General features: G+C 55.9%; 10 protein-coding genes across 10 annotated transcripts; 4 read left to right on the forward strand and 6 right to left on the reverse strand.

Moving 5' to 3' along the window:
• Window positions 1-316: 316 nt before the first annotated feature.
• HMO1 (High mobility group protein 1) lies at window positions 317-1,811 on the forward strand (the record flags this gene model as incomplete). Its single annotated transcript, XM_037324843.1, has 2 exons — window positions 317-463; window positions 960-1,811. The coding sequence occupies 2 exons, from the start codon at window positions 317-319 to the stop codon at window positions 1,809-1,811; spliced, it is 999 nt and encodes a 332-aa protein (XP_037176815.1).
• A 910-nt stretch (window positions 1,812-2,721) lies between these two features.
• ure1 (Urease) lies at window positions 2,722-5,462 on the reverse strand (the record flags this gene model as incomplete). The annotated part of the gene is made up of 3 exons (XM_037324844.1): window positions 2,722-3,042; window positions 3,101-5,179; window positions 5,442-5,462. The coding sequence occupies 3 exons, from the start codon at window positions 5,460-5,462 to the stop codon at window positions 2,722-2,724; spliced, it is 2,421 nt and encodes an 806-aa protein (XP_037176309.1).
• A 1,584-nt stretch (window positions 5,463-7,046) lies between these two features.
• On the forward strand, window positions 7,047-7,539 carry CGCA056_v009598 (uncharacterized protein; the record flags this gene model as incomplete). Its single annotated transcript, XM_037324845.1, has 2 exons — window positions 7,047-7,282; window positions 7,371-7,539. 2 exons carry the CDS (start codon window positions 7,047-7,049, stop codon window positions 7,537-7,539), a joined length of 405 nt encoding a protein of 134 aa, XP_037176376.1.
• Window positions 7,540-7,855: 316 nt separating this feature from the next.
• Window positions 7,856-8,449, forward strand: CGCA056_v009599 (uncharacterized protein; the record flags this gene model as incomplete). The annotated part of the gene is made up of 3 exons (XM_037324846.1): window positions 7,856-8,106; window positions 8,172-8,308; window positions 8,370-8,449. 3 exons carry the CDS (start codon window positions 7,856-7,858, stop codon window positions 8,447-8,449), a joined length of 468 nt encoding a protein of 155 aa, XP_037176385.1.
• Window positions 8,450-9,058: 609 nt separating this feature from the next.
• NGG1 (Chromatin-remodeling complexes subunit NGG1) lies at window positions 9,059-11,185 on the reverse strand (the record flags this gene model as incomplete). Its single annotated transcript, XM_037324847.1, has 2 exons — window positions 9,059-10,551; window positions 10,717-11,185. 2 exons carry the CDS (start codon window positions 11,183-11,185, stop codon window positions 9,059-9,061), a joined length of 1,962 nt encoding a protein of 653 aa, XP_037176477.1.
• Window positions 11,186-12,163: 978 nt separating this feature from the next.
• On the reverse strand, window positions 12,164-14,797 carry CGCA056_v009601 (uncharacterized protein; the record flags this gene model as incomplete). The annotated part of the gene is made up of 3 exons (XM_037324848.1): window positions 12,164-13,984; window positions 14,039-14,356; window positions 14,408-14,797. The coding sequence occupies 3 exons, from the start codon at window positions 14,795-14,797 to the stop codon at window positions 12,164-12,166; spliced, it is 2,529 nt and encodes an 842-aa protein (XP_037176481.1).
• A 3,060-nt stretch (window positions 14,798-17,857) lies between these two features.
• CGCA056_v009602 (Succinate dehydrogenase [ubiquinone] cytochrome b small subunit) lies at window positions 17,858-18,541 on the reverse strand (the record flags this gene model as incomplete). Its single annotated transcript, XM_037324849.1, has 3 exons — window positions 17,858-18,210; window positions 18,276-18,293; window positions 18,358-18,541. 3 exons carry the CDS (start codon window positions 18,539-18,541, stop codon window positions 17,858-17,860), a joined length of 555 nt encoding a protein of 184 aa, XP_037176263.1.
• Window positions 18,542-19,092: 551 nt separating this feature from the next.
• CGCA056_v009603 (Tyrosine--tRNA ligase) lies at window positions 19,093-21,071 on the forward strand (the record flags this gene model as incomplete). The annotated part of the gene is made up of 3 exons (XM_037324850.1): window positions 19,093-19,334; window positions 19,401-19,841; window positions 19,898-21,071. The coding sequence occupies 3 exons, from the start codon at window positions 19,093-19,095 to the stop codon at window positions 21,069-21,071; spliced, it is 1,857 nt and encodes a 618-aa protein (XP_037176476.1).
• A 122-nt stretch (window positions 21,072-21,193) lies between these two features.
• On the reverse strand, window positions 21,194-22,593 carry CGCA056_v009604 (Nitrogen permease regulator 2-like protein; the record flags this gene model as incomplete). The annotated part of the gene is made up of 3 exons (XM_037324851.1): window positions 21,194-21,951; window positions 22,017-22,451; window positions 22,551-22,593. The coding sequence occupies 3 exons, from the start codon at window positions 22,591-22,593 to the stop codon at window positions 21,194-21,196; spliced, it is 1,236 nt and encodes a 411-aa protein (XP_037176474.1).
• A 535-nt stretch (window positions 22,594-23,128) lies between these two features.
• Window positions 23,129-24,569, reverse strand: dph1 (Deubiquitination-protection protein dph1; the record flags this gene model as incomplete). Its single annotated transcript, XM_037324852.1, has 2 exons — window positions 23,129-24,067; window positions 24,135-24,569. 2 exons carry the CDS (start codon window positions 24,567-24,569, stop codon window positions 23,129-23,131), a joined length of 1,374 nt encoding a protein of 457 aa, XP_037176475.1.
• Between the last annotated feature and the right edge of the window lie 1,575 nt (window positions 24,570-26,144).

Here is a 26,144-nt window from a genome sequence, read left to right on the forward strand (position 1 = left end):
GCGGACTCGCACCTGCCCGAATTTTTCCCCCCTCCTGCGGCCCCCCCCATCCCCCAAGACCTGAGTGCACCAGATCACTCGCTACCCCCTCCCCGGCAGGCTGCACTACATATTCGGCTCAGGCCCTCCCCCGACCTCCCTTCCCTTCCCTCTTTTTTCCCCCGTTTCTTCACTTTCCCAGGCACCTCTTCCAAAATCCTCCACCACCAACCCCCAACTTCTTCAGCGAGCTTCGCTACCATCGTCGCGCATCAAAGCATCTTCACTACAGCGCCCACTGGCCTAAAAAACAACACTCGCCAAAAACACCATCACAATGCCCCGCCCATCCAAGAAGGTCGCCGCCGAGGCCCCCAAGCCTCCCGTCGCCGCCGTCCCCGTCGCTCCTGCTCAGCCTGTTGCTCCCGTCCAAATCCCTCACAGACACATTGATGTCGAGGGTTTCATCCGCGTCCGCGATTCGGTAAGATGATTTTTATTTTTATTTTTACCACGTCCTGCCCCTTCACTCCCACCGAATATTCGGCCTGCCCTGTCCCACGACCGACACCAGAACGGGTAGAACGCCCCGGAGTCGAGTCCGCCCCAGCTTCACCTTGCAGGGCCTACGCGCTTTGGTTCTCGGCATCAAAACATTACACCCATGATCAACGCGCGCATCTTACCTTTTTGCACGATTTCCCTCCTCTTCTCTCTGTGCCGTGCCCAATTTTCGCACAGTTTTCCCTGCGAATGCCAAGTCTCCGCGATTGAGCAAGCCTTATCTGCTGCTCGCAAAGCTGCTTTTTTGCGCGAGACGCGGCGCACTACCGCCGATGTTTACATGTTCCCATGTCGAACCCGCGCCTTGCTTTGCACCTGCGACCCACACAAGCTCTCAAGCTCAGCTACAGCTTCATTGCTCACTTTCCATACACACTGAGACTTGCTTCAAACATGATGCTGACCATACTGTTCAGGTCCACCAGCGCCTCATCACCATCCTTGAGCTCATTAAGAACTTCTCTGAGGACTACTACCGCCAGACCAGCCTGCTTCTTGGCGAGCCTGCCAACGAGGGCATTCCTGGCATTGACCTTCCTCTTCTCAACCTTGAGCATGCCGTCGCCCAGAACATGGGACTGCCAGCCCTGGCTCTCCAGCCCGGCGCTCCCTACCAGCCTGCCCCCGTTGAGGAGAAGAAGGAGCGCAAGAAGCGCACCCACGACCCCAACGCTCCTAAGCGTCCTTTGACCCCCTACTTCCTTTACATGCAGACTGCCCGCCCCATCATTGCTAGCGACCTTGGTGAGCAGGCTCCCAAGGGTGCTGTCCAGGAGGAGGGCCAGCGCCGCTGGAAGGCCATGAACCCTGTCGAGAAGGCTGGCTGGAACAACGCTTACCAGTACAACCTGCGCCTGTACCAGGCCCGCGTCCATGCCTACAAGCAGGGTGGCAACCAAGATGCCAGGCTCATGGATGACGAGGCTGCCCTGAAGTACGCCGAGGAGCACAGCATCCAGATTGCCCCCTCTGAGGCTGTTGCCGATGAGAACGATGCTATTGCCGACCAGCTCACCCAGGGCGCTTCCGTTGATGCCGTCGGCGAGGATGACGATGAGGAGGAGGCTCCCGCCCCCGTCAAGACCCCTAAGAAGCCCGCCTCCACCCGCAAGCGCAAGACTGCCACCCCGGCCGCTGAGGCCGATGCTAAGAACACCACAACCCCCGCCAGCCCTGACAAGAAGCGCCGCCGCACATCAACCAAGGCTGCCGACGCCGTCGAGGAGCCTGCCACTGCCAAGAAGAGCCGCAGCAAGAAGAAGAACTAAATGTTGTCTTTCTTTCGCTTTTCTTCTCTTCTGGTTTCTGGGTTTCTGGGTTTTTGCAAAGATGATACCTCACTGCTCGCGGTCCGTTGCTGGCCTCTTGTGGCCCCGTAGTGTTGGCGGTTGCGCCAAAAGGACCGGACTGGGGAACAGGACCACTTCTGCTTGGGTCCTTGGAATCGCTGCGCACATTTGCGCATGGCGTGTATGATTTTTTACAGGCGTGATTAAGGATCTCAAAGGGTAGGCGAGGTATACAAAACGCTCAAGCTATGATGAGCGAGGTGGATCGACGGCTAAGGGATCTGGTCTGGTCGGCATTTGTTTTTATACGTTGAACCCCTCTGGGTGTCCTGTATGTATTATGACGGACATGAATCAACAAAGAATTGATCGTTACTCGTTCATCTCATGTGACTTGGGAAGTTTCAAACTGTAGTTGACAGTTGACTTTAGTCGATCAATTGAACTTTTGGCCCATGTAGGCTCTTCATGTCGTTCTAACTACAGTAGATAAGGTCGTCGAGTGATCTCATCGCTTCTCGCTGAAGACTGAGGCGTGCGTTCAAATAAAAAGCGTCATGTCAAACTCATTGCTCTTCAGCCAAGATTAAGAAAAGAGGCTATATTGCTTTTTTGGCTGATTCATACTGCGTATATCCATGTCATTAAGACTCCCATGCTCATGCTTGCCAACTTCCCCAACAATGTTCTCCCAAACCAAACGACGTGCTTTGCTTGCTCCCTTCTTCCCCTCACTTGCTTAACAATTAATATGCCGTGTTACTCATCCAACCCACCGGCGACTACAAGTTCCCTTGCTACTCCATTGACTCCATGCTACTGCTGCTGCCAAGTTAAATACGCGTTGCGTTGCGCTGCCCTGCCCCCTCTCCTCTCTCTCACTCTCTTTCTAGTACACGTAAAAGGCCTGCGTCAAGGGCAGCTCCTCGGCCGGGTCGGCGCGGCAGACCTCGCCGTCGGCCTCGACGACGTAGCTCTCCGGGTCGACGCGCATCTTGGGCATGCTGTCGTTGTAGCGCATGTCCTTCTTGCCGACGTTGCGGCAGTTGCGGACGGCCTCGACGCGCTTCTTGAGGCCGTAGGAGGCGATGGCGCCCGACTCGATGGACGCGGCGGAGACGAAGAGGACGGACGACGGCGGGACCAGGGGCGCGAACATGGGCCGCGCGATGATGGGCTGCACCGTCGGGATCGAGGCGTTTGGATCACCCTGGTGAGTGGGGAGTCAGTAACAGTTACAAGTTGAGTGAGGATGAGGTCAGGCTTACCATTTGCGCCGACGCGATGAGACCGCTCTTGATGACGAGAGTGGGCTTGGTGCCGAACCACGCCGGGTCCCACACGACGAGATCGGCGAGCTTGCCGACCTCGATGCTGCCGACGAGATGGCCGAAGCCCTGCGCGACGGCCGGGTTGATGGTGTACTTTGACACGTAGCGCTTGACGCGGAAGTTGTCGGCGCCGGTGCCCTCGTCCTCGGGCAGGAACCCGCGCTGGACCTTGTTCTTGTGCGCCGTGTTCCAGGTGCGCAGGACGACCTCGCCGCAGCGGCCCATGGCCTGGGAGTCGGAGGACATCATGCTGATGGCGCCGAGGTCGTGGAGCACGTCCTCCGCGGCGATGGTCTCGGCGCGGATGCGCGACTCGGCGAAGGCGACGTCCTCGGGGATGTTCTTGGACAGGTGGTGGCAGACCATGAGCATGTCGAGGTGCTCGTCTAGGGTGTTACGAGTGTAAGGCCGCGTCGGGTTCGTGGATGAGGGCAGCACGTTGGGGTGCTCCACCACGGAGATGATGTCCGGGGCGTGGCCGCCGCCGGCGCCCTCGGTGTGGTACGTGTGGATGGTGCGGCCGGCGAAGGCGTTGATGGTGGACTCGACGAAGCCGGACTCGTTGAGGGTGTCGGTGTGGATGAGGCACTGGATGTCGAGCTCGTCGCAGACGCTGAGGCAGGTGTCGATGGCCGCGGGCGTGGTGCCCCAGTCCTCGTGGAGCTTGAGGCCGCAGGCGCCGGCCAGGACCTGGTCGCGCAGGGCCTCGGGCGCGGAGTCGTTGCCCTTGCCGGTGATGCCGATGTTGAGCGGCAGCGAGTCGCAGGCCTGGAGCATCTCGCGCATGTAGTTCTTGCCGGGCGTGCAGGTTGTGGCGCTCGTGCCGGCGCTGGGGCCGGTGCCTCCGCCGAGCATCGTCGTGATACCCGACGCGACGGCCTCGTTTGCCTGCTGGGGGCAGATGAAATGGATGTGGGTGTCGATGCCGCCGGCGGTGATGATCTTGCCTTCGCCGGCCACCACGTCCGTACAGCTGCCGACGATCATGCCGGGCGTCACGCCGTCCATGACATCCGGGTTGCCCGCCTTGCCGATGGCGGAGATCATGCCGTTCTTGACACCGATGTCCGCCTTGTAAATGCCGGACCAGTCGACGATGAGCGCGTTGGTCACAACCATGTCCAATGACTCCGAATCCGGCCGGCCCGTCGCTTGGCCCATTCCTTCTCTCAGCGTCTTACCACCGCCGAACTTGCACTCGTCTCCGTACACGGTAAAGTCCCTCTCAACCCGGATCCAAAGATCGGTGCTGCCGAGACGCACCAAGTCGTCCGTCGTGGGGCCGAACATGGTCGCATAGGCAGAGCGCTCCATCTGGTACAGCTCGGTGAAGTTGAGGATGGCCTCCGGCTCCGGGGCGTGGGCGAAGCCGGCCAGCTGAAGCTTCTCGACAATCTCCTTTGCCCTCCAAAGCTCGACGCCTCCTGTTGCCAGTCTGTTGCCGCCGCGGATGACCTTGTGTCCTCCAATCTCGACGAGTGTCACAGTCTTGACGTCGCCGGGCTCGAAACGCACCGAGGTGCCGGCTGGGATGTCCAGGCGGTAGCCATACGACTTTTCACGGTCAAACTCAAGCTGGGGATTCGTCTCGATGAAGTGGTAATGTGAGCCGACTTGGATGGGACGGTCACCTCTACTCGTCACCTTGAGTCTGATGCGATTGCGGCCTTCGCTGAGTGTGACTCGTTTTGAGGCGACAACCACAGCACCGGGTTGCTTCTTGGGTTCATATACTGTCACCTCGGGCAAGGCAAAGAGATCGTTGCTAGGAATAGGGAGAAAGCTCCCGTACAAGGCGCGGGCCAGGTCACCATCGTCTGTCGAGATGGGACTGTGGACTGTCACGAGATAGGTACCTGAGGGAAAGGTGCCCTCGACTTGGATCTCATGGAGGGTACTACACACAGCGGGGAGGACGTGACGTCTTCCCAACATGGTGGCACCCAGGCTCATGAGGTCGGCGACGGTATGGTTCCCATCGCGGATGAGCTCTTGCAAGTTGTTCGCGATGAGAGCCTGCGGTTGGTGTTAGTGCACGCGAGATTGGATGGCAGCGATATCACCGCCTGAAGGGGTTTTCGTACCGTTGCTTCCGAGTGGTTAAGCTTGACGCCCCGGGCAAGGCGCCGCTGGGCCAGGAAGCCCAATTGAGAAATGGTGAGCTTATCGAGCTACAATCACGACGTCCCCCGTTAACGTGCCGTTCAGTTTGCTCTGGACCGCCAAGGCGACAGGGATGTGTAAGAGAGCGCGCGAGAGAGACAGTTGGGGTACAGACCTCTTTTGGTACGAGATGCATCCTGGCGAGCTGGGACTTTCAAACCAGAATCTCTCAATGACACGCAAAACAAACAAAAGCCTGGGGAAGTTGTTGATGAGAAGGACGGAAAGAGATTGAATTCCTCAAGTCAGCTAAAGACGGTAGTGTGGCGCCCACCCCCCAGACCAGACCAGAGTTCCCGTCCCCCAGCACCACCTGCCAGAGATAGCGGCAGTCAGCGTGTGCGCCCGCGCCCGGGCGCCCAGGCCCGTCAATCAGACGGGAGAAAGAGGAAAGGAAAAAAAAAAAAAAAGCGCTGGTGGCCGCCCTCGGGCCTGGACCGGCGGCCAAGTGGAATGATTGATAAGACCCGGGCCCTTGGGTGAGTTCCCAGAAGGGCAGGCTCTGATAGGCCCCCCACCAACTGCCCACCGTAGCAGCTACCCCGCACAAGGAAGGCCCTTGGGCGACAGGCACAGAACCACCAATGCACGCCTCGCTTCTGTCTAATAGGCATTACGTCCAATTTTAGGCGATAAGCTTGAGCGCCGTCTCATGCATCGGGCCGTCGAAGCCTTCCCGAACACCACCTCCCGACTCCAGGGCATCGAAACCTCCCACGCTTGCCGTATATCCGGGGTTGTCAACTGACTACCAATTACTTACTTCTCACAGACCTGGAACCGTGTCGGTCGAACAAAGTGCCGCTGGTACGAATATTATATGAGTCGAAATGGGCGATGGCGAAGAGTTAAGGGGACGAAGACGTACTATCCAGAACAAAGCCCTGAATGCCGCAATGACCTGAAAAGAAGCCGACAACAGACGGAATACCCAATATGTTGGTTTGGATATCGAAGCCTCGCTCAGGGAGCTTCACCATGGCCGGGCTCTTGGATTTACGCCAAATAACAAACAGAGACTCTCTGCCAATAGAAAGTAGCGCATACCTTGGATATTCTCGGGGTTAAGACACCTTGCCATGTTGGACATCGTCTGGCTGTTAAGGAGGCCCAAGTCGTTGCCGGGATGATTGTGAAAACTCCAGTGCTTTCAAGAACAGGTCGTTTGCGAGGGGCTTTGACTATGCCAAGATGTATGACAACTTTTCCAGGAGTTTGAATTTCTTTCCAATTTCCGCATGTTCGCGCTGCCTGGAATCCAGCATCCCCAACCTGTGTAGCCTCATCCGATGGCCACGAAGACCCGTAGGCCTCTCTACCTTGTGACTGCAAAAGACTTGGTCATCCAACTCATTGAAGATGTTTCGTCGTGTTGTTTCCGGCGATTCATTCTAAGGCTTAATATCACAAAGCTCAAGTCTGAGTATGAAAAATATTTACTACACTTTTTCGTGATATGTACAACACTCGTTGTCGCCACTGCCATTTTGTTCTTCTCTTGTTTGCCCGAGTCGAACTACGTGTGACTGTCACCCTTAGAACCAGCACAAAAGCATCCAAGAACTCACGATCCGTGTAACCAGGATGAGCGGATACAAGTAAACAACCGTACTCTCTTCTTGATGAGAGTCCACATCACATGCCTTTTTCTCGCCTCTGGTCAACTCTGCTTCTGACCATCGCCAACTTTTCAGACCGCCCCAGTCTTCCCCTGGTCATGATGAAATTGGCAGTCCTCCTCATCGTCAGCACAATCTGCTCCGTCCTCGCAGGCCTGGTCAACCGGGACGCTCAACAACCTTGGTGCCATCGGAAGAAAGTTGGCCAGATTCACATCGGCGGCCAGCCGGTTCCGGTCAACTACCGGTACATTGTCAATGCATACAATGTTGAGGATGATATCCCCAAGGTGTGTCACAAGCTGTGGATGGAACTGAGGAACTTTTGGATGTGCCAGTAAGATCTCTCCCTCTCCTGTCTCCTCTGTCCTGCAGATGTTGGGGAACTATTTGACGCCCTGCTTGCCGACCAACACGCCGCGCAGGGTCTGGTCTTTTGGTCTGTTCAAGCAGTTCTGCCGCGAAGGCACCGAGAAGGGCACGCTGGAGTGGGAATTCGAGACCGGCCTGGCTTGCAACACGGGGATGCTCGAGGCCGCATGGTGGGAGGCCACCAAGAACAAGTACGGCAGAATTGGCTGCGAGAAGAAGTGAGTCTGTTTGGTTTTCCGTTCCGCCTCAGCCGCAAACAGAATGAGAAGGATGTGCGGTTCCACTTCGATGTAAATACTTTTCTAGAGTGCAGCAGCCACGATGTCATCTCTGCAGTTCAAGCAGCCACTGCACAGAGAGTTTGGAATTTGCGAAGACAACTCGATAGTCAACCTGATCTTCTCTAGTCGTGAACCTTCCATCTTTATATAAGACTCTTCTCGTGGCCGTCAATCCAGCAGCGATCTCGAACATCAGCATCTCATCAGGTTCAAACATCAGCATTCCACCAAGTTCAAACACCAATATCCTGCCAATCATGAAGGTCTCAAAGCTAGCTTTCCTCATCCTCGGGGTGACACTCCTCTCCCTCGCCAGTACAGAACCTACTGGCGGGAAAGGCAGAATGCGCAAGCCGGAGGTTTCATGCTTCATGAACCTCTATGGGCTTACCAAGTTCGCGCCGTCGTCTCGCCGATACTCAGGCACAACGGTAAACCTCCCCGACAATGCAGACATTGACGAGATCTGCAGCAGATTCTGGAAAGGACTGCAACAGTTTGGAGTCCAGTGAGTGTCACCCTCTTATGTAGACCCTTCCAAAGCTTCATCGATTGCTTATCATCGACTTGCAGCTGCGCGGCTTGGTCTCACGATGCGTATCCTCACTACTGTGGGAAAGACCACGGACGCGACGGCGAGCTCGCGTTCCAATTCGAAACCGCCATTGGTTGCAACAGAGGCATGGTTTCAGCGGCGTGGTGGGAAGCCAGTGAGTAGCCCCTTTCCCATCTTTTCGAGTGTTTGACGACGGGGTTGGCTAACGTTACCAGCTCACAACAAGTACGGCAGCTTGGATAAGTGCCGTAGGACGAGCAGCAAATCCATCATACCGCACCCTTATCCGCTTTAGAGCAATCGACAACGAGAAAAGGAAGCCAAAAGGGGTGGATGTTTAGATAAGCCGTCGAGGAGCTTAATCCGCCTTTTCGAGGGTTTTACGACCGACAATTTGGCTTCTGGCTTTCAATGATTGCGAGTTGGAGAGGTGCAGGGCCTTTGAACGGCGAGCCCACGGCGCCTGGCAGTGTTTGGTAAAAGCAAGAGTTGAAGACGTGCAGGGCCATTGAACGGCGAGCCCACAGCGCCTGGCAGTGTTTAGTCAAAGCAGACGTATCTTCAAGGAGGTAGAGGGGCGCCTATGTCAAGGCTGACTTGGTAGTCGACTTGGATATGGGCAAAACGTTGGCTGTGGATGCAGTTCTGGGTTGAGTAACCGGTATCTTTGCTCTTCTGACCTGGTCAAGCCATAGTTGCTATCAATAACTCCCAAAACACCTTATTCGTTCGCACTAGGCCTCTCTCTCTCACTGTTTCTATGAATGCCCAAACGCCGTCGACTGTGCCCAGTGAAAAGTCGTATTGCCTGCCTCCCACCGAAACCAAACCCAGAAAGTAGAGTTACTAGTCATAACAGATGTCAAACTGATTCATTAGACACTGAACATCGCAGAGCAACCGTTTACTCTTCCTCAACCTCCTCGTCCCATTGTGCCTTCTCCTTCTTCATCAAATCACCCATGATCCCCGCCCTGAAAATCGAAGAGTCGGGCTCTGAGCTGCGCGGAACCTTGCCCAGATTCTCGTCATCGAATACTGATCCTATAGTATCGATCCAACGCTTACGCCGCTCCATGAGCGTCTTGGTCATATCGCCGATGCCCGGCCTGGCCATGCCAGCCGCGCCGCCGACAGCATGGCTTCCGCCTCCCGCGCCGCCGGGACGCTTGTTCTTCTTGCTCTTGCCCATAGTACGCGTCCTCTTCAGATACGCGGCCTGGACCTGGGAATCAAGATCCTCCAGAATGGTTTGGTACTCCTGGTGGGCCATGCGCTCTTTGACAAGCTCGGTAAGTCTGGCTTTGCGTGCGCCGTTGATGAGCATCTGCTCTCGCAGGCGACCTTGTAGGAGTCGTAATCTGGCTGCGACTTCGTCGTCGAATGCGCCGTCGTACTCGCCCTCAAAGTTTCCTTCCTGCGGCAAGAAGCCAATATGCCTCAGCTCTTGCTTGATTCGTTCATCGACCTGCGTGTATTCTAGCTTTGGATGTGACGCCTTCTTCCACGCCTCTGAGTTCGATTCCGGCATGAAGGCTGCTGGGGGTACTGGCGGCGCCTTATCGTCGCTGAAACTCTGCTGCGCATCTCCGTTGTCGCCGTTTACGCTACCATTCATGGCCGTGTCCCCGTTAGTGATACCATTGACGCCTGTCTTCTCTTCATCGGCCTGCGGTCGGTTTTCGGGTCGCATCGCCTGCATGAGCCGCGAGAGCAGCGGTCCCACGGACAGCTTGTCGGTTTCCGCCACCTCGTCGTCCATGTTATCAATGGCACCACGGGCCTGGTTGGGCGCCAACTGCTCGCGCGCGTTCGAGGGCTTGTCGAGTGACATGGCGCCATCCTCCTCTGCCCAAATCTCGGTATAGTGTTTCTTGCCCCTCTTAGGCATGTGGAAGGGCGTCACGCGATCGCCGCGCTCCCTCAGGAATGCAAGATCCTCTTCGGCGAATGGTCGGAAGTATGGTTCCATGTACGTCGAGAAGGTCGAAAAGCTGATTTGGTTACTGGGCTTGGCGCTACTAAAATCCTTGTCGGGCGGATCTCCTGCGATGAGATCGGCCAGATCGCTCTGGGGGAACACGGCGACAGAGTAAATCTGCCTCAGCTCGTCTGCTGACATGCCGGGTTTCGTTGGGAGAATTTCATAGACTGTCGGGTCGGGGAAGGTTGAGGGATCGTCGCCGAAAGTGTGAGCAGCGGGCTGCGCCTTTTTTGGCGGCGCGCCCTCGTCTTCTGAGCTCTCCTCCTCTTCATTTTCCTCTGCTTTTGTTTTGTCGTCGACTTCCATTGCTGACGGAGTGGCGGGTGCGACGGGTGACAGGGAAGAACTGGCCGAGTCGTTGTCGCGCGAAAGCTTTCGTGGTTTAGTGGATTCCCGAAGCGGGGATGACCGCTCTGGAGCAGCGGGTGAAGTCAGTACGGTGGTGAATACGAGGATGATTCGCGGTAAACAAGTGAAATCCCAATAAGTGTCGCATGCCCCACGAATAAACCAAGAGCACGAAAAAAAAGTGAAAAGGACACTAGGCCAGGCAAGGCCGAAAGAGGTTGGTGACCTACCGACTGCTGCATCCTGGGGTGCCAGGGTATCTGCGGCCTTCCTCTTCTTCTTGTTCGTCTTGCCCGTCTTTTTGGAATCGCCCTCGGCCTTGACACCTTCCTTGGCGTCCTCGTCGACGTCGTTGATATACTGCTTACGGGTGCTCGCCAATATGCGCATTCCTCTGTCGCAGAAATTGCTCCGTCTGTCTATGGTCTCCTGCAGGCGCTGGAGGCGAGCGATCATGCCATCAAGGCTCTTGGAGTCCGGGATGACGGCGTTGGACGCGCCCTGGTCAACAAGGTCGTCATAGTTGAGATTACGGAACTGTTCGACGCGTAATTCGAGATAGTCGGTGTCGACGGCTTCGATAGGGGGCAGGCTGGCAGATGGAACGACGGAGCTCGGGGTCGTGTTGCGGCTGCGCTGTCGCATGGCATTGGGCCCGGCCTTCTTGCCGGTGCCCTTCTGGCTCGCAGCGGGAGGCATCGCGTGCTGTCTGCTGTCGGGTTTCCCAAGTGAGACCCAGTTTGTGATGAGGCTAGATCATGCAGGTCGTCGTCTTCGAACGTTGAGATGGAAAGAGATGTCGGGATTGGAGTATCGAGAGCTGACGTCGAAGGGTCACTGGAGGTCGAGATCGCGCCGCCCGGCACGCCAGCATGCTTCTTGGATTGGTTGACTGTGGTAAAAGTATGGGTCGAGCGCCCCCTGCATTGGAAGTTGATGGGCGCACCCGTGTAGTGTCCTGAACGCAAAGTCTGGGGATGTACCACGGCAGCGACGCCAGCAAAAAGGTACTTGGTGGCCCCTTCTTTGCCAGTGGATTTGGGGTAAGGTACCAGGAAGAGTTCTGGACGGCCACTTCTAAGAGCGCCTGCTCACTATGGCATTCATTGCAGTGTCTATTCGACACCCTAGGTACCTTGACAGTATTTATATTGTTAAGTTCCTGGCCTTTATCGATCTGTGGTGCTCAACCTGAGTTGTAAGTCCTAGACAACTACTACCAAAGGAGGTATCCATTGTAAGTAACTCGGGCTTGTAGTCTATGATGCCCACTACTGAATTCCTAGGCAAGGTACCCTACCTACAGACACAAAGTATGGAATGCAGAATGAGTATGAAAAGAGGTCAAGTTATATGAAGACAAGAAGTGATGATAGGATGCCAAAGTGCATGAATTAAACACCGGTTAAGAATAAAGACATGGAATGGGCATCGTCCAGTTCTGGACGTTGTCGTCTACAGGGCATCATGTGGGTAACACCAGTATTGATTGACATGCAGCAAGCAACGAATGCAGGGACCATCATTATTTTTCGTATATTTTCCAACGCTTGAGCAACACCTAAGAAGCATTCTTGATATTCCGCACAAACCAACTCTCATAAATCATCATATTCAACCCCAGCGCTACCCATAGGATTCCCAAAAACAGTAGCATCTGCGATCACGAACTCACGTCTACAGAGAGAAACTCGTAATCTCTGAGCCGCCCGCGCGGTCCATCTCCGGCGTCGGGGGAGGGAGGTTCTCCGTCTTCGTGCAGATCCAGCACGACGCATACATGTTGACACGGTCGATGCAAGTTCCCGGGGTGCGAGCGCCGACACGCTTGGGAGAGAAGCCATGAGCCTCAAACACCTTGATGTACCAGGGGCTCAGCCCTGACGAGCGCAGAAGCACGCGGCCGCCCGTCTTGAGCGCGCGGTTGAGCTTGGTGATCTGGGCAGCCGCGGCCGAGGAGTCGGGGTCGAACCAGTCCATGCTGTCCATGACGACGGCGACGGTCAGCGTGCTGGGCGCGATGCGGTTGATGACCTCGTCAATCTCATCCGTGTGGATGCGCAGGCCGTCAAAGGCGCCGGGGCGCGAGAGCTTCGCGTGGGCCTTCTCGGCGAGGTAGTCTGGGTGGCAGCGGCGGGTGAACTGGCCCGTCATGGAGACCATGTAGTACGGGTTGTTGGTGGCGATGTGGGTTTCCTCGGCGACAGGGTCGAGGGTGTCTATCATGTAGCGCCAGACAGCGTGGGAACGGGTCTTGCGAGAGATGGGGTTGGGACCCTTGACGGCATCGCTCTCGTAGTGGTCGTTCTCAAACATGGCAAGTTGGTTCTTGGGGACGCCAAGGGCAGACCAGAGGAAGCTCTCCTGACTGACGACAACCGTGCTGACGAGCTTCGATAGAAGAGCGGGACGGATCTTGGTGTGCCAGATTTCACGCTGTTCATTCAGTGTCTTGGTGGCGAGGAAGTCTTTCACAGCACCGGCGCAGCCGAATATGCGGGTCAGCCATTTGAAGCAGCGGATAGCGTGGCGAGAGCCACCGGTGTCGTAGAGACCATAACCCTTGTTGTTGGTGAAGACGTGGACGTTCTTGAGCCAGTACTGGAAGGCACGGCTAGACAGGTGCGGAGACAGCTTGTTGAGGAGAAGGGTGCGGAAGTCAGGGTGCTTGCCATCGCCGAAGAGTTTCCAGAAGTCCTCATACGGGAGAGCCGTGTAAGATGCTACCTTGAGCTCGAGGAGGTGGTTCTGTGTGGGATTCAGGTCAACGGCGTGGATTCTCGCAGGGCTCTGCATGGCGTAAGAGAGAATGTTGTCACCGGCGCTAGTGATGGCCAGAACAACATCATCAGCGCCAAGCTTGAGCAGGCGCTCATCGACCTGCGAGTCCTCCCACGTGAAGGCGTAGATGTATTCGTCGTTGAACTGAGTGTGCTTTTGGAGGCGGTCGTCGTAGTAGATACGCCAATGGTGGTTCTGGTAGAAGAAGGCGGGCAGAGGAACATTTGCAGACAGGTTCTGGATAGCAGCCATGAATGCCTTGGAGCGAATCTCAGGCGCGGCCTTATCGATGGCGCGGGTCAGGGCATCCTTCTGGTTGGTGGGGTACAGGTAAGGGGAGTTGGTTGCAAGCGCGTCGATCTTCTCAATAATCTCGTGAGGAAGACTTGAGGAAGAGAAGGGCTTCTTGTGGCAACCAACCCAGATGTAGTAAGGGATGTGGCCGAGTGAAGTGTTCCGAGCGTTGATGTTGAGCATGCTACCGAACTTGTATTCGAGGTAGTCACGGCGGCCGGCCTCGAGGCCGACGCGGTCGAGATCGAACCAGGCACGCCAAAAGGTCCTCAAGAACCAGTTGACGTGGCGCCCGACGAGTCCAGCAGTGTAGTTGCGGAAAGCAAAATCGATCTCGGACTGGACGTAGAAGTCCACAACTCCCATGATACCGTCGGGGGACAGAAGCGAGGTGAGCGACTCGATGACCGAGTAGTAGTCGGGCTTTAAAACAAGTCAGTTGCAAAGTTCACATGGCAGGTGATTTACAAGACTCACAATCATGGACAGGCTGTACGACATGGTGATGAGATCCGCACGACCATGTTCGGCTTGCTTCTTGGAGAAGTAGCTCATGACAGGCGAGTGAGGAGGGATGCGGTTGCTTGGAAGATCATTCTCATAATCCTCCAGGCGGAACTTTCTCGCGTCCTCGCAAACGACCTTGACATTGTTCCAGCCAAGTCGTTCGAAACGCTGTCGAGCAATCTCACACAGAGAGGGGGAGAAGTCAACAAGGTAAACACTGGAAAAGAACTCGGGGACGTTGACGAAGGCGGACATGGCCTCAATGTTCCAGCCCGTTCCTCCACCGACCTACGGCAGAGTCAGCTAGTCACCTCGGATACCGATGTTGCGCAGACTTACATCAACCCAAATGCGCCTCTCCTTTTCTCCCTTCTTTGAGCCCTTGGGGGCCTTCGCCTTCAGCTGAGCCGCGACGAGTACAAGCATATCCTCTCTGCCTTGCAGGAGGGGCTTCCTGGTAGCATCATAGACGCCGGCTTGCTTCTTGTAGAAGCTCTCGAGGGCGCCCTGTTGGTTGCCCTCCTTGTCGCCATCGTGCGGCTTGATGAAGCAGGAGTAGAAAAAGAGCGAGAAGGATCTCAGCAGGCTGGGAGCCTCGCCACTCTTTGTGTCGTTTTTGGGAAGAATTTTGGAAAACAGCAGGCCGCCAAGGATGACTGCGCTGAGTCCAGCAAAGGTTGTTTTGTAATCCATGCCCAGGGGCATAATGTTACCACCAAGAGAAGCCATGGTATTCTCTCATTTCTTCAGGAGCAGAGAGGGTGTGTTGAAGCAAAGCCAAAAGTCAGGACAAGTTGAATTGGCAGAAGAGAGAATTCTAGAGAAAGAGGAAAGAGACCAGTGGCTCAGCATTCGTGCATTGGGAGCAACGTGAGTGATATATACCCTCCTCTCCATGGTTTTACCTATCAGATGGCCACTCGACCAGGCGCATGTATCATCTACATGGCATTGATGGTTGTAGATTGCGAGACGACACAGTATCGTCTACACAGGCGGGGGCGTCGTAGTCTGAGAGATATGCATCACCGAAATGCTATTCTTGAGAAGTGAAGCAGATTAGACCCCCCCGGCGCCGTCTAGGACCCTGAGTGAAGCTACCCCACTAACAAGAGCAGCTCAATTGAGCCCAGCCAACCCCGCCAGCTCGTTGTCGAGCTCTAGGGTGGGTGAGGTGAATGCAAGGTGGGATGCCCATGCAAGCGCAGGTGGAGCAGCCCGTGTCGACCAATGGCCAGAGCACATGGGCAAACCACCTGGATGTCAACGCTGCGTCTCGTCAACCGACCTCGTCTGAGCCAACATGCCTTGCGCCAATCCCTTGTGAGGTCAATGGCACGGGAATCTGCGAAACACACCAGCTTGCCTCTTCCCATCTCGTGGGGTGCTTGTCCCGGGTTGAGTAGCATGGGCGATGCCGTCCCCTGATCCCAAGCGTCACAATCCCCCACGTTCCTCCTTCAGCGCTGCGGCAGCACCATCGCAGTACGTGCCACGTAGATTGTCTCTCAGAAGATTCGCGTTTATCGCGTAACCAGGAGATTTCTACCTTCAATTGACTGGCTCGGGGGCAGTTCAGGAAGCTGGACCTTGAGGAACCCGAGATCGCTGGTGCCGGAAGCTTACATGGATGCGGCTCAGCGTGCGTCATACGCCTATCTCCATGCTGTCGTAGCTTGCCAATCGACAATATGTGTGTCTGCCTTCTGGATTCTGGACCGGACCGGGTGTGGACGATTGCTTGTTGTAGTGCTTGTGGTGCATGACCACAGCGCTGCGTATCAGCGAGGGCAAAAAGCAAGCCGTCCAGGATCGGGCGGGTAGGACACGATGCCAATAAGAGAAGGGCCCCAACGCACATGGCTCCGTTTGAGCAGCCTGGGGAAATGGAGCGTTAGAGGAGAACTTGCCATCTGTCTGAGGGGATAAATGCCCAGTGGAGCCCTTGTCGACGATCAACGGAAGAGGATCACGACGGCCTGTCCTCAGTCGTAACTTCTTCCCAAATACAAGGCGCAACCCCGACTCTACCCGACAGGACGACCATCTCAGAGATAAAGAACTGCCATCGGAACAGAGAGGCCGGTATCTTTGGAAAGTACGATTGCCGCTTTCGGTGGCATCATACTCGATGCCTTGAAGCTACGACCATGTTCATTTCCTCTTAACACGGACAGTCCAACATGGATGGCTGAAAAGCTTCAGTAGAGGAGAAAGCATAAAAGCGGAAATTTCCCACAAGCGGTAATGGTTTAAGATGAAGAAGCCACTGACTTGGTCGGGTTGAAACAGTGCAGATCATGGTGAAAAGACGAGAAGGTTGAGGAGAAGCACAAAAAGAACATAGCCAGCTAATGCTGCACTGTGTGATTTACCAATGAAGCAGAAGTCTTCGCACAGTAGGCCCGGCCCACGAACTTACACCTCATGGGATCATGACACCTTGAACTCTTCAACTACCTATTGACCGAGGCGGCAGTTGAAGGTCAGATGCATATTCTCGAGATTTGACGTCTTGGTTCTCCCGTACTTTCAGGATGTTAACAGCGCCCACCGATAAAATTGAGCCTCAGCAGCACGTCGGGAACCAAACTGATCTCACAATCTTCGCCTCGTCAATTCACATGGTAGCTGGATGTAGAAAACAAACACACGACACCTGCAGCAATAGGCTATTACCCCTCATTTCTAATGCGATTGCAAGATTACGGCGATCCTGGTCACTACCTCAATTGCCATCTAGCGGGCTTCCATTTGAGATGAGAGGTTCTAGCCCATTGATGAGCCGCGGTTTGTGATGATAAGTCGCACTGATACTTGACCCTCGATAGTTTTGGTTCGAAGATGTAACGCTCTATCTAAGTCTTGGTTCTTGATGTGTGAGAGTGCAGTAGAAGAAACCGACTATTTTTCCTGTGCTACAGCGACTACTTTACCTGTAGCTATACTCTAATCACTTTACCACCGTCGCTTCTATTGTTATCGTCGTTATCGTTATAGTCGTCCTCGTTCTCACCGTCGCTGTCGCTACTATCGCTTTCGATAGTAGTGATCAAGTGCACAGAACATATAGCCGCGCAGACACAGGGAAATTAGGCGGTCTTCAGGAGAAAGTCCATCACCATGGCTATTGGGCGAGCCAAGAAGAGTATGGATATAACAAAGAGCAAGTAAAGTTGAGGGTGAAGCCTCTCGTTCTAAACGAATGCCAAGACAGTACGCTCAGATACGCATGGATACTTAGCAAGCACCTCGCCTTTACGCCAATATGGCGCAACCGATCAACCGTACGTCGGCACATTGCATCCAAGTAAAGAGAACGACGTGACTTGGCCCCGCATCGTAGACGCTTATCGTGTCCAGTCAGACTTTGGATGCCGGTTTTTTTGGCTTGAAGATGCCAATGTCATCCTCAGCACTTACATGGCCTGGGCCTGCGTCAACAACCCCCGCAGTGTAACACGGGCATACAGCACAATACCCCCACCAGGTTCATTGACAAAGAATTCGATTTTTGCCTAGACTGGTGATTGTACACTGGCCATTCCAATTCTAAACCCTGGCGCCCCCAAATCACGTACACATGCCCTCCCCGCGCCCCCTTTCACAGCTTCCAAATAACCGGCCAAATGCGCCGTCTTCCGTAGCTCTTCTTCCGTAGCTCTTCTCCCACCATTAATTCTATCGGTGGGGTTTCGCTATCAGGTAATGATTTTTAACATCAACTCTCACATACTCGAACGCGTCCTCCGACACCTGGTAAGGTACAAGCAAGGCTACCCGCCTCAATCAAGCCTTCCAGATGCGAGCGACAGCCTCGGTGACACCTACGTCGCTGGTCTCGAACTCGTACAGACCGAGACCGACGAGGACGGTCGCGGCGTTCAGCGCCCACATGGTGCCCTTGCGGAGCTTGGGGTACGTGCGGGTGGGGACGTAGTCGATGATGATGTTCTGGAAGCCGGTGTGGGAGTGGATGAGGATCAGGGAGCAGAGGATGGCGTCGGCCGTGGGGTTCAGGGAGCCGGCGGCGAAGGGGGTGATGGTGATGGGCACGAGGCCGGCGGCGAGGATGCGGTCGAAGCTCCAGTGGTAGGAGCCGTGGGCGGGACTCGGGGGAGGAACGGGGGCAGGGTCGTTAACTGTAGATAGCACGGGTCAGAAGCGCTTCGCGGCGGGCTCAAGGACTTTGGGGTCTTTGTCGTACCTCCACCCTGGACAACCTCTGTGGATATACGATTAGCAGGCAGTTCTCAAGTACACCAGGCGCATGCAGTTTTGGAACTTACGAGGGCCGACGGGCAGCAAATCTCTCTTGGCGGTGGTGTGGAAGGCGGCGACTCTTGTCGTGTTGCTGACGAACTCCTTCTGGACGGTAGGCTTGAGGAAGGCAGAGCGGGATGCGCCAGTCTTGGCCATCCGGGCAGCCATGGCCGTCTGCCTGAGCAGAGCAGGTCGCACAAACGAAGCCATAATGTGTATGTCGCCGAAACGGATTACGCCGAGGCTCGTCAATTGGTATTCGGAGTGGGAGGTTGGACGTTCGTTCGTGGACTCGTTCCGTCGAGGGTTTGCTGGGCTTGGAATTGGGGAGAGAGAATTAGAGTGGATGATGCACTTGACCCGACGCTCTCGATGATGGGATTGCCGAGGAGCTTATTTCGAGTGCGCTGTGATTGGCCAGCTTCTCCCGAACGCTGGAAATGCTCCACGTGATTCGGATCGCGGGCAACGACGGGACCTCTTCGGGGGTCCATCTGAAGAATTGCGGGGATCCGGAGGAACAAAGATGCGGGCAATGTCTTATCGCGATTCCGATAAGGAAATTTTTGGAGCTGGCAGAGGGTCTCGTCGCGCAACGAAGAGCCAGCCGGGGTGAATGTGGATGTGTCAGTCAATTCCGGGGCGATTGCAGGTTGAACATTCGACATTGGCTCCCCACCAAGTCGGTCTCTTTCGTCCTCTTCAATGTGTTGACAAGTGAAGCGTTCAAAAGCGGCTTACACGACGAATTCGCCTGAACGATGTTGTCGTCATTGGGACCCCGCCTCCCCGAATTACGGCGGAACATCTGCAGTCGATGCGCCAGGGTACCGGCGGTGCAGTTGTTGCAGAATCAGCAAAGATGGATCACGCAAAAGGTGCTCGAGAAGCGCAAGAATGCGGAACTCGACTGGGAGAATCGTGCTGAACTAATCAAGAAAGGAGAAGTTCCTCATATCTGGGACCTCTTCGAGGAGCGTGGCTTCATCAAGGACGTCGCAGGGTGAGCATCTTGGCGCCCTCTTCCCCCTCGAACCCCTCCAAGGCCGATGGTTAACTCCAGACCCAGACGTACACCACAAGTCAAAGAGCTCTTGCGAACGAAACGGATAGGCGCTTATGTCGGTGTCGACCCGACCGCCCCGTCACTCCACGTCGGCCACCTCCTGCCCTTCATGCCGCTGATGTGGATGTGGCTGCAAGGATATCCTGCGGTATCGCTGGTTGGAGGTGCGACGGGTAGAATAGGCGATCCCACGGGCCGGTTGAAGACGCGCGAGGTTATGGCGAACAGCGAAATATCAGTAAACATCACAAAGATCCACTACCAGATGAAGAAGATATGGGCCAACGTGGAAGCGCTTGCCCAGAAACATGGCATAAAGCTGGACAAATCGGCGAACAGGGCCTTGGTGAACAACAACATGTGGTGGCAGAGTCTTTCACTGTATGAAGTGATGAAGAGACTGGGGCGTTACATGCGGATAGGGCCTATGCTGACCCGCGACACGTAAGTACACACGGCCGCTCTCAATCAGCGGGGTTATTGCTAATTGGGACAATCAGCGTCAAGAACAAGATAGAAAACGGCGACGGTATGTCTCTCGCCGAGTTCATTTATCCCATGATGCAGGGCTGGGACTTTTGGCACCTCTACCAAAAGATGGGTGTCCAGATGCAGATCGGAGGCTCCGACCAGTTCGGCAACATCGTCGCCGGCATCGACGCCGTCAAGACGATCCGCGACTCCGAGGAAAACCCCCTCTTCAAGATGCCCGGCAACTGGACAGATGACCCCATCGGCTTCACAGTGCCCCTCCTCACAGACAGCTCCGGCGCCAAGTTTGGCAAGAGCGCCGGCAACGCCGTCTGGCTCGACGGCGTGAACACCAGCCCCTTCGACCTCTACGGCTACTTTGTCAGACGCTCCGACGCCGAGGTCGAGAAGCTCCTCCGCCTCTTCACCTTCATGCCCATCGAGTCGATCCAGAAGACCATGGCCGAACACGCAGAGGACCCCTCCAAGCGCATCGCCCAGCACACCCTCGCCTTCGAGGTCGTCTTCCTCGTACACGGCGCCTCGGTTGCAGTCCGCGAACAGAACCAGCACAAGTTCATTCACGGCAAAGGCCAAGCCCCCACTGGCGAGGTCACCGAGGGCAAGCAAGTCAACCTGAACAACGCCCCGGAGATGGACATGCAGCTGCCGCACGACCTCATTTACAGACAGGGCATTGCCCGCATTCTCTACGCCGCAGGCCTGGCCTCCTCCGTCAGCGAGGGCCACCGCATCGCCAAACAGGGCGCTGCCTACGTCGCCGCGGCCCCGGGCCAGGACATGCGCGGGCTCGTGCCGGGCAACCTGGACTGGACTCCCGTGAAGATGTGGTTCCCCGAAGACGTGCCGAAGTTCCTGATCGACGGCCGCGTCCTCATCCTCCGCAAGGGCAAGCACAACGTGCGCATCATCGAGGTCGTCTCCGACTTGCAGTGGGATGAAAGCGGCAAGGAGTACCCCGGCGAGCCCTTCAAGGGCAAGACACGCAAGACGATCCAGAAGTTGCGGGAGATTGCCGAGAGGGATGGAGTGAGGTTGTCCCGCAAGGAGCTGAACCGCATGGTAGCGGAGAGGCTGGCCGAGGAGGAGACGGAGATTGCCGTTGTGAACAATCCGGACATCAGATTTCCTACGAAGAGCGAGCGCCAAAAGGTGCGGGACGAGCTGATGAAGGCCAAATAGAAAGAGTTGACTGGAGCTCTAGAAGTTACGATACCATGTACAATGCCTGTATACTGACATGTATAGCACGCTAAATAAAATGTAAAAATACCATTCCCATCATGAATTCCAAATCAGATACCTCAACGATAGAACACCGTCAAATCCCCGCTCGGCACCGGCAGAGCTTTGAGCTTCTCCATAATCTCCGCATCCGTCAGGTTGTTCTCCGTGATGATCTGGTCAAACGTGTGGCTCCCGTCCGTATACTTCTGCAACGGATCCCCGCCGGCCTTGGGCCTCGCCTGCCCCGTCGCCAGCGCCGCCAGGTACTGCTTCGAGACGACATACTTGTGCGCGCGGTAAAGACACCCCTTGATCACGCCAAACTGCACCAGCCGCCGCACATCCACATACCGCAACACGTCGAACCCGGCCTCCTGGTGTCCGCGCAACCACTCCATCACGCTCTTGCCCACGCAGAAGCTCGTCATCAGCTTGATCAGCATGAAGTTGCTGATCCGCTGCCGGGCGTGGATGCACACGTACGCCGCACACTCGTCGACGATGCCGTCGCGGTCCGCGACGAAGTCGTGGATCCCCGGCCGCGGCGCGTAGCACGACCCGAAGAAGAACATGTCGAGCAGTAGCACGGTGTCGTAGTAGAGCAGGTGGCGCAGCGCGAGCTTGGCGAGGTCCAGCGACACGTCGGCGGCCCAGGCGATGCGCCGCACGTCGTTGACGCCGTCAATGTGCGCGACCACCTTCTGCATCGTCAGGTCCCACGTCGGGTCGACGATCTCGGCGAACTTCATCTTGGCGACCGGTACGTGCCAGCCCTTTACCTGCGGCGGGGTGGCGTGGTGCGGGAAGAGCTTCATGTTGATTGTGTTGGCGTCGTCTTGCGGGGGGCAGTGTCAGTAGACCAGCAACGACTCGCTTCAGAAGAAGATATGAGCAACTCACCGACGGGAATCATGCACTCGCCGTAATTGTTCAGATCCTCCTTGACAATCTCCAAGAGCGTCTCAATTGGTCTGCGCTCCCCTCCCCCGGAGCCCTCCTGGCTCAGATACTCGTTCTGCTTCTCCATCTCCTTGAACGTGACCGCGAGCCGCCGCACCACCGGCTCGTACGGCGCCTGGTCCGCATCGACATCCAGCACGATGCCAAAGTTGAAGATGAACTCGTTGCGCTGGTACTTCTCATGCGGGATCAGCACCGGGAACCCCAGGACGGCGTACTTGCCCTCCGGGTCCTGCACCGTCATGTAGCGATTGAAGAAGGCCTTGCGCGGCATGATGTACTCCTGCATCACGTCCCAGTCGATGAGCGGCGGCTTCGTCGCGCCGGGCGCGGATGTGATGCATCCCGGCGGTGACTGAGCCACAATGTGCGGGCCTGTCGAGTGGCAGACGGTCAGCGGCAAGATGTAGGTGAGGGACGTTGGTTGATGAGGCTCTAGGCGATGATTTGGGTCTGAGGAGATCCATCACTTACCCTCCTTGGGCAGAAACCTTGCATAGAAAATGCCCTGAATCATTCTTGCTACATTTTCAGATGAAAAACATTCGTCGTTGTTCTCTGTAGAATCCCAGCTGTATTAGCGGGATGACCGATGAGTTGATGGAGGAAACTAAGTCTCGTTGAGGTGCACGTTTTCTGAGCTATGTGGACTAATCGCCCCATCAGAGCTGCCTTATCCACGAATGTCACTTCAGCCATCATGCCGACCCCAAAACTAAATGATATAGCAATATCACGAATCAGGTTAAGTGAATCGCACTGGATGATGATTTTATTTGTCAATGTGAAAACACGAGGAACTACTATTACAGCAATCCTCACTCCAAGCCGTCCGTGTAGAAACGTAAAGCGAACAGTCATAAACGTCGTGCCTGGTCAATTTCCTGTCTCCTCGAAAATGCCAGTACTAAGGCCCAAGGCAACTAGGTAGGGTATGTGCTTCTCCCTTTCAAAAGGCCTATCAACCATTAAAGCGTGTCCTCTTGCGACGCTCTCCTAGCCAAATGGCACGACCTCCCTGCTTTCCCCCGAATAACATGCCTCCACAGTCATTAAGAGCTGAGAAGATGCTCAATCGCACCCTGCACACTGCCGCCGCTCCTTCTCAGAGCTGCCACGTTTCTATCAAAGTCGAAAAAGCCCATGTCGTTGAGCTGGCGCAGCTGCTCAGCGTAGCGCTCTTCGGGAGGACGGTTGTCCGGGGGAGCAGGAGAGCCACCTGCGCCTGCGCCGCCAGCACCACCAAGTCCCCACATGTTCATCATCTGCTGCATCATCTCGGGGTTGATCTGACCAAACGGAGAGGCGAAGGGGTTCGCCGGTGTCTGTCCCTGGCCTTGACCCTGACCTTGGCCCTGACCCGCGTAGGGAGGGGGCGCGAAAAGGGCAGCAAAGGGGTTGGCCGGAGGCGGGCTCGTGGTGTTGCCGCCTTGCGTACCCTGAGCATTTGCTGTAGCTCCAGCAGTGGCTCCGGTTGTGTTCTGCTCGCCCGTCGTGGTGCCTGCAGCACCGGCGGCTCCGGCTCCGGCTCCCGCGCCTTGTTGAGGAGGCGCAAACGGGCTACCAGGGCCAAACAGCGCACTGAGATCACCCAATCCTTCCATACCGCCACCCATGGGAGGCATACCAGGGAAGCCTGGGAAGCCAGCGAATGGATTGGCCTGGGCGTTTCCTTGCTGGCCAGCGGCCGCAGCTTCAGCCGGGGTGGTGTCGGTGGCGCCGGGTGCTGGGAAGGCCGTGTTGCCACCTCCTCCGGCCATGCTGCGTTGCATTCTCATTACGTTACGGAGCATGTCCGGGTTCGTCATCATCTGGCGCATAAAAGGTGACTGAATGATCTCGCGGGCATTAGGAACGTTTCGTAGATGAGGATTGCTCTGAATCATATAGTTAATGAAGTCGGGGTTGTCGAGGGCCGCATTCATCGTCTGGAGCATCGAAGGATCGGCCAGCATCTGGGCCAGCTGGTCGTCGGATGGCGGGGCGCCCATCTGAAGCGATAAGATTAGCTGATGCAACGGGGTGTTGGATTGTAAGATTGGGTAGGTAAGGACTTACACCTCCATCGGCTCCGAAAGTCTCGCGGCTGGGCAGGTTGATATGACCGGCGTATCTGGCTCCTGTGAGGCCGGCGAGAAGGTTATTGGCGGTACCGGCCTGCATGTTGGTAGGAACAGCAGGAGCGGCGGGTGCGGAGGGGGAAGCGGCCGGCTGAGGCGCCGGGTTGCTGGCGGCGCTCTTGACCATGTGGATAGTGTTGTTAGGCTTGATCTTGTAGGTGGCGAGGCTATCGTCGTTCTTCATGACGCGGCCAGAGTAGATGAGGCGCTGGCGCTCAACGGGGACCTTCTCAAAGTCGTCGCCGGCCAGCTTGGTCTTGAGGTCGAGCACGGTCGCCGACTCGGGCATGGTGATGACGTGGTTGCTATCCTGGCCCGTCTTCACCTTGAAGGTGACCTGGGCATCACTGGTGCCCTCTGCGTTGTCGGCCATGGCCTTGTCCAGTGTCGATGCTGCGTAGATGAAGCTTGTGTGTTGTTGGATGTATGCTAGGTATTTCGAGTTCGGGGTATCGCGAATGCAATGACGATGTGGCTGCTCGTGGGTGAGCAAGTCGCGGAGAGGTAGAGAGGCAAAGAAAAGGGTGGAAGAAAGATGAGAGGAAGGATGGCCAACGGAGAAGGAGCTGTTGGGATCTCGGAGAATAGACAGCAAGGTGGGTAGACGAGGTACGTGAAGCCGGACAGAGGTAGAGGTAGGAGGAAGAGGATCAGTTATTAGGCAGTCAAAGGTAGGTGGCCGGACGGTCGGTAGCTGCGGTCGCAGATTGGACGTCAGTGGTTGGTGACGGTGGATTGGACACTTGCACTCGCAGTGTGGGCTGGAGCCGAAGAGGGGCAACACTGGTCCAGTGGACAGTGGGCGCTGTGCGGTGCAGCGTTCGCCAGTGGGAAGCTCACGAATTGGGTGCTCTTTGCCGCAGCACGCTAACGCTGGTGGGGCGGGAGTGCCAGGGCTGGCTCGGTCAGGGTTCCAGTGCGACAGGTGCATTCGGGTGGGCCAATGGCGCTGTGGTTCCGCGATCTGGACCGTCTGCTACTGCTGCTGTTCCCGTCCATCCGCTGTCCGCGTTGCAGCAACACACAGACTCGACTGAGGGACTGTGAACATACCATTCTCTTTATCTCTTCCATGCTTACCCGTTGGAGGCTTTGCATTGCAGATCAGCCCGAACAGAACTCTTGCAACTCGTCAGTCGCATCTGTCAATGGTCATTGAGTTTGTCGCAATAGGGGCCCCAGATTCGCTACCACGATACCTCTACTCAGGTACCTTATCCAGGGTCGAACAGGCAGGCAGTGAACACCCCTAGCTCCAACTAAAAGCAGCCTAAGGGTGCTTCAGAGTCATCGCTTCCATCGTCATCCATGGCCTTCCACATCGATTTTGTATTCAATTTTGATGGTCATGTAAGAATGCCATCTGATGCCAAACATCACCAGCATGTGGCCACGTTTTTTATTCTTCCTCTGATCTAACTGAGGTATCTCAAGCGAATTAACCTGGGAAGCTGGTTCTTGGCCGACGTCTCGTGAACTACAGCACCCAACTGACATTCATTTTATCTGTCCATAACAGCACTGTTCCGACACGTCGTGTGCGAATCTCAATCCCATCAACAGCATGCCGTGACACACTAGCCACGAATCCATCACCGTCGTCGCCGCACGCCACGGCAGGTGCAGTAGCTGGATATGACGCCAACACAACAGCGGAAACGTGGCGGGGAGGGCAGCCGGCGAGCAACATCAGTGTGGCTCGAGCCCCAGCTTGCTCCCCCGGAATTCAGACACCGACCCACCGATTATGCCTCGGCTCTCCTCCCCCTCGGCGTCTCTGAGACCGTCCGTCTGGGGTAGCAACCAGCTGGGTGTAAGCTCCGAGAGATTGCACTAAATCACATCTAAAGCTTTGAACTTCCTTGAATTCTTCCTCCACAGACATCTCCAGCTCATCCGGTTATCTCTTAAGTGAAACTTCAACTTCGTATACCGCCAATTCCAAGTT

This window comes from Colletotrichum aenigma, assembly GCF_013390185.1.
Source record: "Colletotrichum aenigma strain Cg56 chromosome Unknown KSG_Cg56_contig06, whole genome shotgun sequence".
Classification (NCBI taxonomy): Eukaryota; Fungi; Ascomycota; class Sordariomycetes; order Glomerellales; family Glomerellaceae; genus Colletotrichum; species Colletotrichum aenigma.